This window comes from Aureococcus anophagefferens, assembly GCF_000186865.1.
Source record: "Aureococcus anophagefferens unplaced genomic scaffold AURANscaffold_1, whole genome shotgun sequence".
Classification (NCBI taxonomy): Eukaryota; class Pelagophyceae; order Pelagomonadales; family Pelagomonadaceae; genus Aureococcus; species Aureococcus anophagefferens.
In genome coordinates this window covers 2,119,116-2,138,601 of record NW_008705561.1, presented here as the reverse complement: position 1 = coordinate 2,138,601, position 19,486 = coordinate 2,119,116, and the positions used below count along the sequence as shown (strand labels likewise).

The window sequence follows — 19,486 nt, the reverse complement described above, 5'->3', positions numbered from 1 at the left end:
AACTCGCGCACGTGCCCATGGTCTCCGCGGGGGGTGCGCGCCGGCGGTGCGGGCGTCGAGGCGCTTCTCGAGGGCTGCGCCTGGGATAGCCCACGACCCTTGGCAGGGGCCTGCATGGTGCGCATCACGGAGGGCAGTCGGGTGAAACGTCTTACATTGACCTTTTGATATTTGATCGGGGCAGCCTTGCCGGCACGTACTTTCTTCATGCCGAGAAGCGGCACGCACGAAGAATTCAGCAAAGGAAGACCGTCACCGCGCCCGACCGGTGGAGCGTTGCACGCCATGTTCTACCGCGCGGGTCTCGTGCTGGCCTGCGTGGGCTGCACAGCGGCGAACGTCGTCGCCTGCTGCATCGCCTGGGACGACCAGAGATGGCCGAACATGATGATGAGCGATTTCGTGACGCACCCGACGGCCGCGGCGATCGCCGGCGTCTGGTGGAACCTGTACATCGCCATCCACTTCGTCATCGAGCTGCGGCTGCTCTGGCGCGTGCTGGCCGAGCGCGCGGACCGGTCGCCGGCGGCGCGGCGCGCCGCGGCGGTCTGGGCCGCGTCCGCGGGCTGCCTCTGCTTCGGCTGGGCGTCCATGTCGCTCTGCCTCGTCTACGACATCCGCAACTTCCCGGCGATCCACAGCGTGCTCGGCGGCGTCTACGGCGGGTCCTGGCTCATCACGCAGGGCGCGCGGTCGCTCTTCGTCGACGGCGACCGCGAGCGCCTCGGCCTCGCGAAGGCGCCCGGGGCCGCGCGGCTCCGCAAGGCCGCCGGCGCCTGCGAGCTGCTCTCGGCGCCCTTCATCGCCGCGGGCATGCTCCTCCCCGTCGACGCCTGCCCGGACTGGCTCTCGCTGATCTGCGTCGTCGGGGAGCACCTCATCTGGTGCCACGCGCGCCTCGTCGTCACGGGCCTGTCCTACTACGCGGACGCGGCGCTCCTCGACGCGCCGACCGCGCCCAGGGCGCCGGCGTCGTCGCCGCGGAAGAAGGTCACGTCGTCGGAGAACCTCGTCGCGCTCCTCCACACGCTCAAGGCGACGAAGTCCAAGGTCAAGGCCACGCTCGAGCCCGCGAAGCGCCTCCGCTTCCGCACGACGGTCCTCAACGGGTTTTAAACTTCGCTTAGCCGCGTCCGCACGACGGTCCTCGACGCATGTATGTTACTGGGGCGCGAGGCGGAAGACGCGCGCGCTGCCCTTCGCCACGGGCGCGGCGAGCGACTCCGCGAGGCGCAGCGGGCCGAGGACCTCGCCCGTCTCGAGGTCCGACGCGACGTAGGCCGCGGCGGCCGCGGGCATGGGCGGCACGCGGGACGCGTAGCCGAGGCGGCGGAACGACGGCAGCGACGCGTAGGACCAGAACCGCCGCGTCTCGTTCAAAAGCGCGAGCGGCAGCGCCGCGGTCGCGTTGTCCGGCCCGCGGCGGTTGTGCAGGACGACGGCGAAGGCGCCGCCCGCGAGGGGCCCGGCCCAGGCCTCCGTGTCGCCCGTCGCCGCGCCCGCCATGTCCGCGGAGTGGATCGCGGCGAGGCAGCGGCGGCCCGGGCCCGGGGCCTTGGCCGTGAGCCACTCGGCGTTGATGGACGCGGTGAAATTCCCCGAGACGATCTGCCGCGTGTCCGGGTCGTAGGCCCAGAGCTGGGACGGCGCGTAGGCGTCGCAGTTCCGCGCCTTGCCTACGAAGAACGTCGTTCACGATGTTTCCCACCCGACGTCTCTCGAACATCGGCCGCGGGACGCGGGGTGACTCGCAGGGCTCCGCGGCGCCCGCGGCGCCGTAGGCCGGCGGGCCGCCGCCGACGTGGTTCACGGCGCGCGCGGCGTCCGTCTCGGGCAGCAGCGTCAGCAGGGACCCGTTGGTCGCGAGGGAGAAGAGCGACGCCGCGGGCGCGTCGCCGCCGTAGGCGACGGCCGCGGGCGTCGAGAAGGTCCAGCGCTGCGCCGCGTCGTCCGCGTCGCACGGCGCGAGCGCGGCGCGAAGCGGGGCGGACCACGCCGGCTTCGTCGTCCGCGGCGGCGCGTAGGCGACGGGCACGGGCGCGGCGAGCGCGAGGCAGCGGCCGGCGTAGAAGCCGCTCCGCAGGAGGCTCGCGCCGCCCGACGGGACGACGTCGAAGGTCTGCTTCGAAGCGGCGACCTCCGCGACGGACGCCGGGTCGTCGCCGAAGGCGTCGGGCGCGGCGCAGGGCTCGACGCCGACGTCGAGGAGCGTCGCGGCGCCATCGACGGCGACCTTGCGGCCCTGGACGCCGAGCGCGTCCTGGTTGACGGCGAGAATCTTCGCGTTCTTCGCGAGCGCGAGGAGCCGCGGAGCTAGGGTCGAGACGTTGACGCTCAGCAGGAGCGGCGCCTTGGCGACGGCCCAGAGCACAAAGTTGGACACGTCGTCGTCGCCGCCGTTGCCCCCGAGCTTGCCGACCTGGAGCATGTCCGGGTCGTTGAAGCCGCCCGGCCCCGCGAACTCGGCCCACTTGTCGTTCAAATCGATATTGACGTAGACCTTGCCCGCGTCCGCGGCGACGTCCGTCGTCGTGCGCCAGAGGTTCGCCAGGTGCGCGCGCAGATTCGGCGCGAGGTCGAAGGGCTCCGTCGAGAAGACGACGCGCCGGCCCGTCGCGTTGAGCGCGCGGCGCATGGGCAGGACCCGCGCCGTGGGCTCGAGGGCGTACTCGGCGCAGTTGTCGTACTTGACGTAGGACACGTTCCACGCCGCGTAGGCCGCCGCGTCGACGGCCTCGTGGTAGAGGCCGCCGGGGTCGCCGCCGCACTGCACCGAACTCAGCGCGCTGTAGAGGCCGAGGCCGAAGCCCCGGGCGCCGAGCGCCGCGGCGAGCGACGCCATGTTTGGCGTCGGCGCGCCGCTCGTGGCGTTGCGCCCGCTCTGCCAGCCGGCGTCGCTGTTGATGAACGCGTAGCCCGCGGCGCGCAGGCCCAGGGACTCGAAGGCGTCGGCGACGGCCTCGAGGTCCGCGACGCCGAGGCCCGTCTGGTAGTCGTTGAACCCCATGGGCGGCGTGAGGCCGACGCCATTGTCGAGGGCCTGGGCCAGCGGGACGACGAGGAGGAGCAGCCCGGGCTTCGGGAAGACCATGCTTCTGGTGTGCTAGGCTAGGAGAGGTTAACAGCTAGAGGGCCTACCCGGGGGGTTTGCGGCACCAGGCCTTGCGGCACTGGGACTCCAAGCCTAGCCGCGACCGCCACGGGCGGCCGGGCTGGCATCTAGCTCCGAGGGGCCAGGCGCGCGGGGGCTCACTCGCAGTCCGTGGACTCGCTTCGCGGCCCGCGCGGACATGCCATACTCAGGGCGGGTCCGGTTTTCCATCCAGCATTGGCGCCGGACACGGCCAGAACGCACGAGGTTTCTAGACACCGCGCCGACGCCGCCGTCAGGGTCAGAGAACCACGTTCCCCCCGGCGCCCGCCTTTCACTTGAGCGGCCTTCTCGGTTCGCCGCCACCCAGAGGGGATCACCGCTTCAGGGGTCCGTACGCAGCCGGGACCTCGGTCCGCGACCTGGGACCGCCGTCTGGCGGCATCGTGCTCTTGGGCAGGAGCTCGTCGACGATGCGGAACCGGATTGACACCGCCCCTTTGTCGACTACAGCCTTGTCCTTTGACACGAGGCTGGGAAGACGAGGCCACCGCACCCCCCGGGAAGACCTTGCTCCAGCTCTGGAGGGCCGCTTCCGGAGGACTAGGGGAAAAAGCATGTGATGATGAGAATCATGCTGAAAAACCCTGGTGTTGTCCGAGTGTCGCACCGGCCCGTAGAAAAAAAAGAAAAGAAAAAATCCGCGGGCCAAAGGCCGCCCGGAGGTCTTCGAGAGCCAACAGCGCCGGCCAGTCAGAGTGCCACGTCGTCCCGAGCGCCGCATCGGTCCGCGGGAAGAGAGCAAAGCCGCACCGGCGCCAGCCAACCAGGGTGCCACGCCTGAGCAGGTGCGAGCATTCGTTAAAATTCCCAAAAAAAAGTCCGCGGCGTCCGGGCCGCCCGCGCCCCCACGCGCGAACCCGACCGCCGCAGACGCCGGAAAGGGTGTCGGAGCATCCGCGCGCCGCCGCAGTGACGCCGAAGTCCTCGCCCCGGCACCCGCCACCGTGTGGCAGCCCGGCCCGCGCCGCCGCCGCCGACGGGCCGACGAGGGCTGCCCCGCGCGCACCGCAGGCCGCGGACACCGCGCCGGGGCCGCGGCAACCGCGACCGGGGCCCGGGGCCCGCCGCCCGGGGCGCGCGCAGGGCGGGCGCCGAGCCATAGCATCGGAAAAGGCAAGTGTGTGCAACTTTGGCGGCATCATGTTCGTTGACTCTCCTCTGGCGTTTGTCTATTTTTCTCGCGGACCTTATTCATGCTCGACGCGCCGCGAGACCCGGCCGCGGAGCGGTCGGCCGTCGGCGCCTACTGCGTCTACATCGCCATCTCGCTACTCGCCATCCATTTCGGGCTCACGAAGCGGGGCACGCCGGAGCGGCTGGCCTACACGCACCTCCTCTGGTGGTACCCCTTTGTGTTCCTGCTGCTCTACCACGCCTTCGCGGCCGTGCGCGAGCTCCACGTGGACCTGGAGACGCGCTGGACGGGCACGACGGAGGAATCCTACGTCTTCTTCCGGCTCTACGTCGCGGCGCAGGTCTGCGGCTGCTTCGTCGAGGTCGGCACGACGGAGCTCGGCGCGAAGCTCTTCCAGATGCTTGCGCACCACGTCATCTCCATCGTCGCCTACGGCGTCGCGCTCACGGACGGCCGCTGCCACTTCTTCGGCTGCGCCGCGGGCCTCTCGGAGGTGTCGACGATCTTCCTCCAGGGCGTCCTCTTCTCCAAGCACCCCCACGCCAAGGAGTGGTGGCCCGAGTGGTTCACGATCTTCAACGGCGTCTCGCTCTGGGCCTGCTACATCCCCTTCCGCCTCGTGCTCTTCCCGGCCATCACGGCCCTCTACGTCGCGGACGCGCGGCGGGACCCGGCGAAGTCCTGGGACACGGTCCTCGGCGCCCACAAATACGCCTACCCGGCGACCTTCATGTTCCTCTTCTTCCTCTCCGGGTTCTGGTTCCGGTCCATCCACCGGGGCTTCGTCAAGAAGGTGCTGGGCGCCGGCGACGACGCGAAGAAGGCTGCGTGACGCCGGCCGCCGGGGAAAATAGGTCATTTTAAATCTGTGGTATTGAAGCGAAGCGCTCAGGAGGCGCTCGATAACGGCTCGACGGCGGAGCGTACGACACGGCTCCGCGGGCCGAGGCCTGCGGCGCGCGGCTCGACCAATGAGAATGCTGCTGGGGCCTCGACACGATGGTGGATCTGCCTGAGCCGCCTTCGGCGGGCAACAATGAGCCACCTTCGGCGGGCAACAATGCCACGCCGCCGCGCAAGCCGGAGGCGGCCATCGGCGAGGCCGACGCGCGGCGGCCGCGCGAGGCGCTCGAGATCCGCGCGCTCAGCGCCGGCCTCACGGCGCTGGTCATGGCCCTGGCCCTGGACCTGGAGCTCCACGGCCGGGCCCGTTTGGTCGAGGAGGTGCGGCTCGAGGAGGCGGCTATGGCATTAGCCACGGCCTGGGCGGGCGTGCTGACCGTCGTCGCGGGCTACTACGCGCACCCCGGGTGGCGCGCGCTCCAGCCGTTCGAGGGCGGCGGCGGCTTCGTCACGGTCCAGGCGCTCGGCTGGATGCTCTACGCGTGCTCGCTCTTCGCCATCGTCGTCATGGCGGCGAACGCGCCGGCGGCGCCGCGCGGCGCGGCCTTCGCCGTCGGGTGTTTAGGGAGCTTCGCGTGCGCGTCGCTGAACCTGTCGCTCCGGCTCTACGTCGCCGCGCCGCGGAGGCCCGCGGGCGCGCCGCGGCGCCGCAGCGCGCGCCGCGGCACCCTGACGGCCCTGGCGCTCCTCCTGGCGCTGAGCGGCGTCGTCCTGTGCGGCGCGGGCGACGCGCTCGCGCGCGCGGGCCTCGCGGACCGGCCGAGCCCTCTCGCGGCCGCGCTGCTCGCGGCGCTGGAGGCGTCCGCGCCGTCGCTCATCGCGTCGGGCGCCGGCTGCCTCGGCATCGGCGCGTTGGTGACGCACGGCGTCCACGGGCCGCTGGCCGTGGGGGGCTACCGGCCCTGGATGCCCTTCGACGGCGGGAGCCGCTTCGTGCTCCTGCAGGCGCTCGCGTGGACGCTCTGCGGCGTCGTCTCCGACGTGCTGCTGGCCGTGGGCCCGGGCGCGGCGGGGCGCATCGCCGGCTTCCCCCTGGCCCTGGGCGTCGCCGGCGCGGCGGCGAACGTCGTCCTCGTGGCGTCGCTCGACCACTTCGAGGCGGACAAGCCCGCGAGCCGCGCGCGGGCGCCGCCGTCTCCGCGCGCGTCGCCGGAGCGGCTCGCGGCTTTGTTATTTCTCGCGTGCTCCGTCGTCGGCTTCGCCCTGGGCATCTACGCGCCGCGCTACGCGGGCGAGAAGGCGCCCGCGTACGTCATGGCGACGTTCCTCGCGCACGGCGCCGCGCCGCTGGCCCACGTCGGCGGCGCGCGCGCGCGGCGGGGCTACGGCGTCTTCATGGTCGGCGTCGGCGGGCCCAAGTTCGTCATCACGCAGGCCTGCGGCTGGATGCTGTATTCGGTGTCCGTGCTCGCGACGATCGTCGTGTTGTGTTTGAACGACGCGGCGCCCCGGCCGCTCATGGTCGCCCTCGCGCCCCTCGCCGTCATTTCCTCCGGCATCATCGTCGCGTCCGTGCCCCTCTTCGAGGCGCAGGAGACGGCGTTCCCGGAGGCGACGGGCGGCGACTCCGCGGACGTCGAGCGCTGCCGCCGCGCGTGGGGAGTCTCCTGCGACGCGGCGAAGCTCTTCGCCGACGACGGCGCCGGCGGCGCGCCCGCGCGCGCGGCGGCGGCGCGGGCCGCCTGCGAGGAGCTGTGGCGCCTGCGGCAGGCCGCGGCGTCCGCGCCCGCGCGCGCGCTCTTGGACGCGGCCGTCGCGGCTCTCGGCGCGGACGCGGCGAGTAGCCTGGGCCTGGACATCGACCCGCGCGAGGAGCCGGCGGACGACGACGACGATCCGGACCCGGGTGATCTACGTCTAGGCGACGACCTCGCGCTCGACGGCGGCCTCGCGCGGCGGCGGCGGCGGCGGCGCGCGGCCGTCGAATTCCTCGGCGTCCTGGCGGCGCCGCTGGCGTCGGCGCTGGGCGTCGGTTTATTGGCCACGGCCGAGTCCCTCGAGGGCCAGCTGTCGCCGGCGCTGGCGGCCTGCGCGTGCGCCGCGACGTTCGCGGCCGCGCCCCTGCAGTTCCGCCTCGAGCGCGGCGACCGCGGCGGGGGCCGCTTCGTCGCGCTGCGGCTCGTGGCGCTCGCGGCCTGGAGCTTCGCCGTGCTCGCGTCCCTGGCGGCGCTGTTGCGCTATTCGCTGGGCCGCGGCCGCGGCGCGATCTCGCGCGAGTTCTTCGGGGACGCGTCCGGGTCGCCGTCGCCGCACGCTCTCCTCGGCCTCGGCGGCGTCGGGCTCCAGGGCCTCGCGCTCCTCCTCAGCGAGGCGTCCGGTGCGCCCAAACACCGGGAAAGCAAGCCGGCGAGCCCGCGGAAGGCGCCGAAGCCCGACTGGCGCAGGCGCCTCGCGCTCGTGCTCGACCGCGAGGACGGCGGCCGCGACGGCGGCCGCCTGTCGGCGCGGTCCGTGCCCGAGGAGGTCTGGCTCCTCGTCGAGGCGCACCTGCGCGCGCCGGACCTCGCGACGCTCGCCGCGACGGCGAAGCGGCAGACCTGGTGCTCCGTCTACGCGAAGCCCGCGCGGTGGCGCCGGCTCTTCGCGCGGCGCGGCGCGCCGCGCGCGGCCGCGGCCGCGCGCGCGGCCGTGGCCGCGCCCGCGGCGTCGCCCCTCGCGGCGCTCGGCGACTGCTACGACCGCCTCGAGGCCATGCTCGCCTTCGCCTTCTCCCGCGGCCGGTCGCGCGCCGCGCGCCGGGGCTCCTTCAGCCGCGCGCCGCCCGCGGCCGTCGCCGACGACGGCGCGCGCGCGCTGGGCTGGAAGTTCGCCTGCTTCCTGCACGACCGGGGCGCGCCCGTGCTGCGCTGCGGCATCTGCGGCGACGTCGACGACGCCCAGGGGCCCAACGAGTTCGTGCTCGCGCCGTGCGCGGCGTGCGGCGCCGACGGCGCCGCGCACCGGCGGTGCCTCGAAAGGCGCGCGGGGCTGCCCGTCGTCGCCGGCGCCGCGGGCGCCGCGGGCCGCGACGTCGGCGCCTGCGCGCGCTGCGGCCGCGGCCTCGCGCCGGGGCTCCGGCACCCGGCGGGCCCGCGCGAGCTCGGCGCGTGCCTCTGGCGCGACCGCCACCGCGTCGCCGCGCGGGCCGCGCGCGTCGCCGCGCACTTTTTTTTCTGCTTCGCGGTCGCGACGCGCCTCGAGGCGCGCGCGGCGGGCCGCGTCGCCCGGACCTGCGGGGCGTCCGCCGCCGGCGCGGGGCGCCGCGCGGCCTTTGCGGCTTGGCTCGCGGTCCAGTGCTCGCTCGTCCACCTCTTCGCGTCGCCGGCGTTCTCGGTCATGGTCTCGCGGATCTGGACGGGGCCGCGCGACCACGTCCGCTTCTACCTGCGGCTCTACGCCTACTACGTCGGCGCCGGCGCCGCCGTCGTCGCCCACTTCTCGCCGCTCGCGGGGTTGTTGGCGCAGGTCGACTGCGCGGCGCCGTCCGCGTTCCGGCGGTGCGCGGCGGCGTTGCTCGGCCTCGCGTCCTGGCTCAACCTCGCCGGCTACGCCGCCGTGTCCTCCGCGTCCCTCTTCCTCTTCGCCAAGGCGAACTACCACCTGCTGACCGTGGCGGATACGGCGTAAACTCGTTTGGTTGCTGCGCTCGTTGAAGGGGCAATTTTGCCGCCTGCGATAATGATCGCGATGGGGCAGCCCGCGCGCTAGCGGCCATGCGCCGCCTCGCCGCGATCGCGTCGCTCGCGCTGGGCGCCGCCGCGAGCTGGATCGACGACCACGAGCGCGACGCGTCGATCCTCAAGGTCTCCGTCGACGCCGGCGAGTCCTACGTCGCCGAGGCGAGGCGCTTCGCGGCGGCCTGCGGCCTCGCGCACGTCGAGGCGCAGGTCGTGGCCGGCTTCGCGGGCCGCTACCGCTTCACGCTCGCCGGCGACGTCGCGCCCTACCGCATGGAGCTGCTGCTGACGACGGACGGCTGCGCGTCGCAGGAGGTGTCCGTGGACACGGGCGCGTTCGAGCACCGCTTCGGCCGCCTCTGGTTCGACGCGCGCGACGACGTCGACGCGCTGGCGGCGGCGGAGTGCGCGCGCATCAGCGCGCCCGGCGCGGCCCTGGGCGGCTGCGTCGGCGTCGTCGCCGCGCGGCTCCGCGAGGCCGCGCCGCCGCCGCCGCCGCCGTGCGGCGGCGGCTGCCCCGCGGCCGCGGAGCGGCGGCGCCACGACGCGGCGGTCGCGGCGCTCGAGGCGGCGGAAGACGCCGTCGCGGCGCTGGCGGACCACGAGTGGCACGACCCGGCCGCGGCGGCCTTCGCGGCCGCGGCGCTCGCCGCGCGGCGGCCCCCGGCGGCGCTGGACGCCCTCCCGGAGACGCGCGTCGGCGCCTGCGGGTCGCCGACGGGCGCCGGCGCGCCGACGACGTGCGTGATCGAGGACCTCTACCTGCTCAACGGCGCCTGGTACGCGCTCCGCGACGACGCGTCGGGCGAGCCGTGGCTCCCGGCCCTCGCGGCGTCGAGCGACGCCGGCGCGGCCGACTTTGCGCCGCAGCCTCTCTCGCGGGCCGCCGTCGACGACCTCGCGGGCCTGGGCGTCGCGGCGCGCGACGCGGCCGTCGGCGACGTCGTCCTCTACGAGCGCTACGGCGACGACGCCGCGCACCCAGGCCACGTGCTCACGGCCTTTGGCCTGGCCATCCACTGGGCCGCGACCCTCGTGGGCTGGGAGGCCGGAAAAGCGCGGCTCCTGCTCACGGACGCGCGGCCGGCCTACGACGCGGACGCGTGGCTCGAGGCCGTCGCGGGGCCCGAGCGGCGGCCGCTCTACCGCCACGAGCTCGAGACGAAGGTCTGCCCGCGCGGGTCGCTCTGCCGCGTGCGGCGGGCCCTCGTCGGCTTCCGCGGCCTCGACTGGAACGCCTGGCGCACCGAGCCGGCGGTCTTCGCGCCGTTGCACCGGAGCTTCGCGGCCGCGGGGCGCAGGCTCATGGGCCGCGGCGACGGCGCGCCGCGGACGCGGCCCGTGTTGATCGTCCAGCGCCTCCACTCGCGCGTGCTGCCGCGCGCCGAGGCCCTCGCGGCGGCCCTCGGCGGCGACGTCGCCGTCCTCGACCACCGGCCGCTCCGCGAGCAGATGGACCTCGTCGACTCGGCGTCGGTCGTCGTCGCCGTCGACGGCGGCGCGCTCGACCTCGCGCTCCTCGCGCGGCCGCGCAGCGGCTTCGTCACCATCAAGCGGCCCCACGACACCGAGTCCCCCGACGGCTGCCGCGGCTGCCCGACGGGCGGGCCCGAGGGCCAGTGCTGCGACTGGCACCTCGACCTCTTCCGCGCCGCGAACGGCACGTGGCTCGCGGCCGAGTCCCTCAACCCGGGGCCGGGCCTCTCCGTCGCCGTCGCCGACCTCGCCGCCGCCGTGCGCCGCGTCGCGGCGCGGCTCGAGGGGCTGCCGGGCGGGTAAATATTAACGCGGGCGACGGTTCTTGACTTCAAGTTGAACACCGTCATCTCTGGTAGGCGCCATGGCTCCGACTTCGGCATGATCATCAGAGCCTTCAAGCGCTCCTGATCATCGCCTCCTGATCCCTGCGAAAAGAACAATGAGCGCAGCATCGCTGCGACTCGTGGCGACATCGCTGCTCGTCGCCGTTCGTTGCGCATCGACGGCCAAAAACCTCGGCGCGTCGTCGGCGGCGACGCTGCGGGCATCGAAGGCGCCGTCCGTCGACGACTTCTTCGCGGCGCTGTCCGAGGAGGAAGCGCTCGCGTCCGTCTGGCGGCGCGCGCCGACGCTGTGGCAGAGCGTGTCCGGCGCCGCGGACCTGTTTTGCTTCGACGACGCCGTCGCCGGCGCCGAGGGCGGCCTGCTGGAGCGCGCGTGCGTCGCGCTCGGCGACGCGGCGGCGCGGGGCAACTGGGTCAGCGAGTACGCGGCGCCCGCGGACCGCGCGGCGCTCGAGGCCGCGCTGCGCCGGGGCACGGTCTTCTTCAACGGCGCGGGCCTCGACTACCCGAAGCTCGCGGCGCTCGCGGCGCGCGCGCAGGCGACGCTGGGCCTGCCCTGCAACGCGAACGTCTACCTCACGGACCCCGGCCGCGAGGTCTCTGTGTCGCCGCACACGGACGCGCAGGACGTGCTCGTCTTCCAGACGGCCGGCCGCAAGCGCTGGCGCGTCTGGCGGCCGCCGGCGAGGCGGCGCGGCGTCGACCCCTTCGGCCGCGGCAAGCACGGCGACGCCATCGCGCCGGCGGAGCTCGACGAGCCGCTCCTCGACGCGTGGCTCGAGCCGGGAGACGTCCTCTACGTGCCCATCGGCTTCCCGCACGCGACGTCGACGGAGGCCTGCGACGCCGTGAGCTGCCACGTGACGCTGGGCCTCGACACGTACTTTTACGGGCTGTGCTACGCGACGCTGCGCGCGGTGGCCATCGCGAGGGCGGGCGGCCGCGACGGCGTCGACCCCTCGCGCCTCGACGACGCGCTCCACGACCGGCTCTTCGCGCCGCTGCCTTTGGGGTTCCTCGACGACGGCGCGCTCGACGACGCGGGCCTCGTCGACCGAATCGTCGCGGACGTCGCCGCGCTCAACGCCGACGTCGCGGCGGCCTGCGGCGTCGCGGCGCCGAGCCTCGGCGACGCCGCCGCGGTCCGAACCTGCGCCGAGTTCTTCGTGGACCACCACCGGGCGCTCGTCGCGCCGGCGAAGTACGCCGGCGTGCGGCCGCCCGCGGCGCGGGGCTCCGTCGCCGCCGTCGCCGCGCGGGTCGCGAAGAACGCGAAGAACGCGAAGGAGGAGGCGACGCTCAGGGGCCTGGGCGAATTCGCGCGCCCGCCGCGCTAAGGTCGAGTCATACTATAGAACTGCTCCGACGGGCAGCCATCAACCTCCTCAAACACCGACAGACCGATCAAACTTCTTGCTTAAAGACGAGCTCGGACTTGCAGGACCCGAGGGGCCGGAGCACCTTGCCCGCCCTGATGAGGTCGTCGCCGCCGACGTAGGGCTCGGCGTCGAAGTCGAGGGCCAGGTTCCCCTCCGACGCCTTCGGCAGGAGGTAGACGAGGTGCGCCCCGGCGCAGCCCGGCATGACCTCGCCGATGATGGTCTTGGCCGCGTCGACGCCGTCGAACGCGCCCGCCTTCTCGTCGGCGACGTACGCCTCGAGCCACCGCACGAAGTCGGGCACGCCGTGGTGCATGGTGACGAGGACGTCGGCGTGGTCCAGGCCCTTGGCGTCGAGGTCCGAGACGACATTGCTGTAGACCTGCTCCAGCGGCTCGCCGTACGGCGCCGTGGACCCGTCGAGCGCCTTCTTCACGTCGTCGTAGCGCTCGGCGCGGAAGACGTGGACGCAGTGCGCGTAGGTCTCGATCTTCTTGAAGATGCGCCCGGCGCTCTCCTCGTAGCGGCCGCAGTAGCTCTTGACGACGCCCAGGTCGCCGTGGAAGCCCCGCTTCTCGAGCGCCTCGAAGGCGCCGAACCACCCGTCGAAGTCGTCGCCGACGCTGAAGGTCATGGACACCATCATGAACTTGTCCGGCTCGACCTTACCGAGCTCCTCGTCGACCTCGCGCGTGCCGCAGAGGCAGATACTGTCGAACATGTCCGCAAGCGCGGCCATCGTCGAGATTCGTGGCCGGGCAGCCCCCGACGCGATTCAAGCAGACAGCTTTGTTGAAGCTTGCAGTGCGGGTTAGTCGGGCCGCTTCTTGCGCGGGAGGAGGGCCCGCTTGAGGAACTTGAGCGGGTTGCTCTTGATGAACGCGTTGCGGATGGCGACCTCCGCCGGGTGGGGGCTCGGGTCGTCGAAGGCGACGCCCTCGAGGGGCGTGATCCGCAGGACGGCCTCGGCGTTGGGCTCGTCGACGACCTTGTCGAAGAGGGCGTCGGTGACGTGCTCCGGCGTCATGAGCCCGCCGAACATGGCCACGGTCTTCTTCGACAGCGGGTCCTTCGCCATGACGTCCTCGTTGACCATGCCCGTGTCCGTGAACGACGGGCACAGCGCGTGGACGCGGACGCCCTGGCGCCGGGCCTCGACGTGCATGGCGCGCGAGAAGCCGACGACGCCGAACTTCGTCGCCGTGTAGACGGCCATGGACGGCGTCGCGATGAGACCCGCCATGGAGCCGACGTTGACGACGACGCGCGACTCGCCGTCGGCGAAGCCGTTTGGCCCGCGCTGCTTCCCGAAGGCCTCGAGGGCGAGGCGCGTGCCGTCGATGACGCCGCCGAGGTTCACGGCGACCTGCGCGTCCCAGCGGTCGAAGGTGTCGGGGCTATAGTTGACGACGCCCGCGTTGTTGACGACCAAGCCGAGTCCGTCGACGTCGAAGGCGGCCCTGAGCTGGGCGGCGTCCGTGACGTCGCAGCTCACGAACTCCGCCGACCCGCGGCCGTAGGCGGCCTCGAAGGTGCCGGCGGCGGCCGCGCCGGCGGACGCGCTGACCATGTCCACGAGGCGCACGCGCTTGCCGCCGACCTCGAGCCAGCGCTTCGCGAAGGCGAGGCCCAGGCCGCCGCAGCCGCCCGTGATGAGCGCGACGCCGCGGTGGCAGGCCATGACGGCGTCGGTGGCGGGCAGCACGCGCGGGCTCGAGCTCAGTGGCAAATATGTTAGCGATTCCGGCAAGCTGCCCAGACGTTGCAGCCCGGCTCATCTCCGATGGACGAGGTCCTCTTGTGCTTGGACCGCGGCGACGCGTCGTCGTTCACGCTCAAGCTCGCGACCAAGGGCAAGGCCGTGACCGCGAAGAAGCTTCTGGCCACGTTTTGCAAGCAGCACGCGAAGAAATGCCCGGCGGACGCACCACTCGACCCCGCAGCCTGCAGCCTCGACCCCGAGATTAGGGACACGGAGACCGTGACGGGCGGCACGTTCTTCGTGCGCTGCGCCGCGGTCGCGGCGGCGCCGGTTCCGCCAGCACCCGCGCCGACGCCGACGTCGCCGCCGCGCGCGCCGCCGCCGGCGGCCCCGGCGCCGAAAACGAGCGCGCAGCTCGCGGCCGCGCTCGCCGCCGCGGCGTCGTACGCGACGGACAAGCCCGTGCCCATCCCCGCGTCGGCGCACGGCGCCGCGCCGCCCCCGGCGCCGCGACCGGCGCCGACGCGCGCCGTCGCCGCGCCCGACCCGCCGCCGCTGCCGACGCCGACGAAGAAGCTCTCGAGCAGGGAGCTCGTCGCGAGCACCGTCGCGCACTTCGACGCGCACGCGGACGAGATCGACCGCTTGCTCACGGAGGTGCGGCGCATGGCCCAGCTCGACGACGCCATCGACGCGTCGCTCGCGACCATGGCGACGCCGCGGAACCTCGCGCTCGCGCGCGCCGCGCCCGCGCGCGGGTCCTCGACGCTGCGCTTCCTCGAGCTCGGCTGCGGCGCGGGCGTCGACGCCGCAGCGCTGGCGGCGGCGGGGGAGCACGTCCTCGTGCTGGCGACGGACGGCGCGGAGCGCATGTGTTCGCTGACGCGCGACCGCGTCCGCGCCGCCGGCGCGCTGAGCCGCGTCCGCGTGCAGCGCTTCGAGCTCGTCGCCGGCGACTACGGCGCGCTCAAGCGCGGCATCGGCGGCTTCGACGCCTGCCTGCTGAACGTGGCCATGAGCTACGTGCCGTGCTGTGTGCAAATCAACCGCCGGTTCGGGACGTCCCGACCAAACTTTGAAATTCTCTAGCTCGGTCAAATCGAAGTCGATTCGGCTGATTTTTGGACGGATCGATTGCTCTCGTCGAGTTCTCGAAGCGCAGCGGAAGTACTGGTGTCAAAACCGTTCGAACACGCTCACATTGAAGTCGAGTTGAAGATTTGATTTGCACGCAGGTGCCGTGGGCGGACCACGGCGCCGTCTACGCGGGCCTCCGCCGGGTGCTCGAGCCCGCCACGGGGCTGCTCGTGCTCGCGGACTCGGACTTTTCCGAGCGCCTCGAGCCGACGCTCGTCGAGGGCGCGCACCACGAGCGCCGGCCCTTCGCGGACTACGACGCGAACCTCAAGGCCGCGGGCTTCGAGCTCGTCGAGCGGACGACCTACCTCGTCGGCGACGACGCGTTCTTCGCCGGCGTCTGGCGCTGCGCCGCGCCGCCCAAGTCGCGCGCCGCCGTCGCGGCCGCGCGCAAGCCCAAGCGGCGCGCGGCGCCGGCCGCGGACATCCCGGGGCTGCCCTAGGGAGGGAATTCGAAACGCAAGCATCGGCTTCACGTATCTACGTGCGGGGTTACGCAAAAACAGTCGTGTCGGAGGCTGCCAGGAGCCCACGGCCGCTGCCGCCACCCACGGCCTGCGCGGCGGGTGGCGCGTCTCTCGCCGCGGCTCCCCTCGTCGGTCGGCGCCTCGCCGTCGGGGCCACACGTCCTCTCGCGCGCCGTCGGCGCGCGGCGCGCCCGCATGGCAGCGTCGTGAGGTTGCTTTCGGGGTTGAGATTCGACCTCTTTTGAGCGTGTCCCGCGCGCGGCCGCGCGCCCGGGCCGCCGGGCGCCCCCCGCGCCGAGCGCCATGGGCGGCGCGGCGACGAAGCGCAAGGACGCCGCGCCGCCGGAGCCCGCGCCGCCGCCGCTCAGCGACGCCGAGCGGACGCGGCAGCGGCGGCAGACGCTCCAGCAGAACGAGGCGTCGAAGCGCGTGCGGCGGCCGAGCCTGGCGAAGATCGACTGGACCAACGACGAGATGGTCGACATGCAGCAGAAGATTTTGGAGCATCCCGCGGAGCTCGAGGACTTTTCGCAGTTCATGATGAAGCAGGAGAGCTCGCCCCCCGTCCAGTTCTACCTCGCGGTGCGTGCTCCTTTGTATCGCATTCTTTTTTTATGTGAACCTCTCTCTTTTCGTAGATCTTCGAGTACACGCACAAGTTCGGCTACGATCCGCCGCCTGCGGACAAACGCGACGCCGCGGTCGCGGAGCGGTTCCCCTTCGTGCAGCAGATCTACGAGACCTTCGTCAAGGACGGCGCGCCGGAGGTGGGCCTCTCGGAGAAGACGCGGACGACGTTCATGACGTCCATGGAGGCCAAGGACGTGAGCGGCGCCGTCTTCTCGCGGGCCAAGGGCGAGGTCATCGCGATGCTCGCGCGGAAGCACCTCAAGGACTTCGTCGAGCTCCAGGAGTCCAAGTTCAACGTCGCCGCGGGCGGCGACGGCGCCGTGGAGACGGAGACGAAGGAGGAGTGCGCGCTCGAGGCCCACGGCGCCGCGCTCATGGTGCCCACGGAGCAGGCCAAGACCCACTTCGCCCAGGACTCGAAGCAGCTCCTCAAGGAGATCTCGAAGATCCCCGGCGAGAAGGCGACCATCGAGGCCGAGGCGAACAAGATGGCCGACGACATCGCCAAGATCCGGTCCACGCGGAAGACCGCGGGGAGGACCTTCTTCCGAAAAACGAACGCGACGCGGACGGCGGCGCCCGCCCTCGGGGCATGAGCCGCGCCTCCCCGCGCTCTGCCCTTCGGGAAACCGCGCCCCGAGCGTCTTTTAATGCGCCCCGGGCCTGCCAGCAGGTGCGCATGCTGCAAGGTGTGCAAACGAATCTTGCGCGCCATCGCCGGTCTTGTATTCCAGAGCATCACGATGACCGCACCCAGCCCCGGCGGCCGCGAGCGCAGCGACAGCGTCGCGTCGTCGGTCTTCGAGCAGCACGACGAGAGCTTCGTGCGGAGCACGCGGCGCACGCTGGACAATTGCCGCGTGAGCGTCGTCGACGTGGGCATTTTGGTCGCGCTGCTCGGGCTCTGCCTGCTGGGGCAGCTGAGCCCGACGCCCATCACCTTCGCGGGCTGGAGCACGATCTTCATGATCGGCGTCGCCGTGTTATTGATGGCGCGCCACGGGGCGCCGCCGGACGTGACCTTGCTCGCCTGCACGGGCCTGCTCCGCGTCGGCGGCGTGATCTCGTCGAGCGAGGCGTGGCAGGGCTTCGGCTCGCCGGACATCATTTCCATCGGCGTGCTCTTCGCCGTGGCCAAGGGCCTGCAGGAGGCGGGGACCATGGAGCTCGTGCTCCGGGCGGCGCTCGGGAGCCCGCGGAGCGTGCCCGTCGCCGTCGTGAGGGTCATGGCGCCGCTCGTCGTGCTCAGCGCGTTCATGAACGACATCTTTTGCGTCATCGTGTTGATTCCCGTCGTCGAGACCTGGGCGGCGCGCATCGACGTCCACCCGCGGCGGCTCATGCTGCCCGTGGCGTTCGGCGCGCTGCTCGGCGGCATGTGCACGCTCCTCGGGACGTCGACGAACCTCGTGCTCAACGACCTGATCAAGAAGGACTACAAAGACGACGCCGCGGCCCTGGCACCCCTCGAGCTCTTCTCCTGCTCCGTCGTCGCCGTGCCCGTGGCGGCCATCGGGACCCTCTACATGGCCTTCGCGATGCGCTCGCTCCTGCCGCCGAAGGACGGCGACGCCGTCGGCCGCGGCGGCAAGCTCGCGGCGCCGCTGCTGGACGACGACGCGCCGGCGCCGCGGGAGTTCCCCTACGTCGTCGAGGTCGAGGTCGACGACGCGGCCGCGGGCGGCGGCCTCGTCGGCGAGCCGCTCGAGCAGACGTCGCTCGTGCGCACGCCGGGCGCGGCGGTGCTCAAGCTCCGGCCCTGGAGCGGCGAGCCCGTGCCGTCCGTGCTCCGGCGCAAGTCGCTGCGCCGGTCGTCGTCGGCGTCGAACGCGAGCGCGGCGGAGGAGCGCAAGGAGGGCGGCGACGAGGAGGCGGGCGAGCTCCCGAAAAACCGCCGGCTCGCCGCGGGCGACGTGCTCGTCGTCGCCTGCGACGGCGACGGCCTCGCGGCGCTCCGGCGCGTGCGCGGCGTGCGCCTGGCGCCGACGACGGGCGACGCCGCGCGGCTCCGGGTCGCGACGCCGGGACGGCGCCACCGGCGGCTGCTCGAGGTCGCGCTCGCGCCGGGGTGCCCCCTCGTCGGCGCGGGCACCGACGACGACGGCGACGCGGCCCTCGTCGCGAGCCGCGAGTACGGCGCCGCGCTCGTCGCCGCGCGCGCGGGCGACGCCGCGCTCCGGCCGGGGAGCCTCGCGCTCCTGGAGGCGCGGCCCGAGATCCTCGCGGCCCGCGCGGCGGACTTCTCGCTCGCGCGCGTCGTCCCCGACTCGGCGCCGCCGCGCGCGTCGCGGTCCTACGACAGCTTCCGCTGCTGGCTCGCGCTCGCGGTCATGCTCGCGATGATCGCCGCGTTTTCGTTCAACGAGCTCACGCTCCTAGAAGCGAGCCTCCTGGCGACGGGCCTCCTCGTGTTCACGCAGTGCCTCACGATCGAGCAGGCCTTCGCGGCCATCAAGGGCCGGGACCTCGTGGCCATCGTCGCGGCCTACGGCGTCGGCGCGGCGCTGGGGAACACGGGCGTCGCGTCGACGCTCGCGCACCGCATCTGCGACCTCGGCCAGCGCCTCGGCGCGTCGGGGCTGCTGGCGCTGGTCTACCTCGTCATCGCCCTGTTAGGGTCCATCATGTCGAACCAGGCCGTGGTCATCCTCTTGTACCCGATCCTCAAGGAGGTCGCGGGCACGCAGGATTTGGTGTCCATGAAGCAGCTCGTGAACGTGCTCGTCATCGGCTCGTCGTCGTCCTTCCTCACGCCCTTCTCCTACCAGACGAACCTCCTCGTGCAGCACTACTACGAGTTCTCCGACTTCCTCCGCGTCGGCTCGGGCCTGACGCTCCTCCTCACGGTCGCGACGTCCGTCCTCGTCGTCACGCTCGTCGACTAGGGAGCTCAGCGGGTTGGGTAATTGCACTTATCGCGCGCGCCTTTCTAGTGACGTGCGCGCCGCACGATCGGCGCAGCCCCGCGCGGTATCACGGTCCTTCTTCCGTGTCCGAATCCGAATTCGATCCGACGTGCTCTGGGAAATTGCTGTGGAACAGAATTTGACAATCGTGGATGCGCCCGCGGCTTTTGGTCCTTTCGCGTTTGTAATGAGCGAGCCGCTCGCAGCACAGCTTCGTCGTTTTCCGAAGCGCGTCACGCCAGGATTTCGAGACCTCCGCCAGCGGCCGGGTTGAAACGATGGCGTCGATCGCTGATGACCTATGTGGAAATAAACGGATCAAGGTCGCTTCGCGACGCCCCAATTAGGTCAGTGGTCGAATTTCCACACGGCCGGGTCACCAGGCGAACGCCTCGATCCAAGAAAACCGGAGCACCTTTCTCAGCAGCTTGTGATCAAGCCACCACCCATTCGGCACTTCTTCCTCCACAGGGCGCCAGGTCGCGACGGGCACCAGCGCGTCGAAGACGGAGCGTAGGATCTCGTCCGGGAGCGCGACGGGCGCTGGCGGCGGCGCGCGTCCGCTGTGATAGAGATGCTGCTCCCGGATCTTGG

General features: G+C 72.5%; 4 protein-coding genes across 4 annotated transcripts; 2 read left to right on the top strand and 2 right to left on the bottom strand.

The window, feature by feature from the left end:
- Window positions 1–1,422: 1,422 nt before the first annotated feature.
- Window positions 1,423–3,037, bottom strand: AURANDRAFT_2775 (hypothetical protein; the record flags this gene model as incomplete). The annotated part of the gene is made up of 2 exons (XM_009033843.1): window positions 1,423–1,476; window positions 2,201–3,037. Coding segments are annotated over 2 exons (891 nt in total), but the record flags the coding sequence as incomplete, so codon positions are not given.
- A 1,310-nt stretch (window positions 3,038–4,347) lies between these two features.
- Window positions 4,348–12,008, top strand: AURANDRAFT_60763 (hypothetical protein; the record flags this gene model as incomplete). The annotated part of the gene is made up of 4 exons (XM_009034367.1): window positions 4,348–5,082; window positions 5,376–8,780; window positions 8,975–10,582; window positions 10,881–12,008. 4 exons carry the CDS (start codon window positions 4,348–4,350, stop codon window positions 12,006–12,008), a joined length of 6,876 nt encoding a protein of 2,291 aa, XP_009032615.1.
- Window positions 12,009–12,975: 967 nt separating this feature from the next.
- AURANDRAFT_14129 (hypothetical protein) lies at window positions 12,976–13,713 on the bottom strand (the record flags this gene model as incomplete). The annotated part of the gene is made up of 1 exon (XM_009034134.1): window positions 12,976–13,713. A coding segment is annotated over one exon (738 nt), but the record flags the coding sequence as incomplete, so codon positions are not given.
- Window positions 13,714–14,418: 705 nt separating this feature from the next.
- On the top strand, window positions 14,419–18,871 carry AURANDRAFT_60761 (hypothetical protein; the record flags this gene model as incomplete). The annotated part of the gene is made up of 5 exons (XM_009034368.1): window positions 14,419–14,787; window positions 14,988–15,253; window positions 15,656–15,938; window positions 15,995–16,500; window positions 16,744–18,871. 5 exons carry the CDS (start codon window positions 14,419–14,421, stop codon window positions 18,869–18,871), a joined length of 3,552 nt encoding a protein of 1,183 aa, XP_009032616.1.
- Window positions 18,872–19,486: the final 615 nt, after the last annotated feature.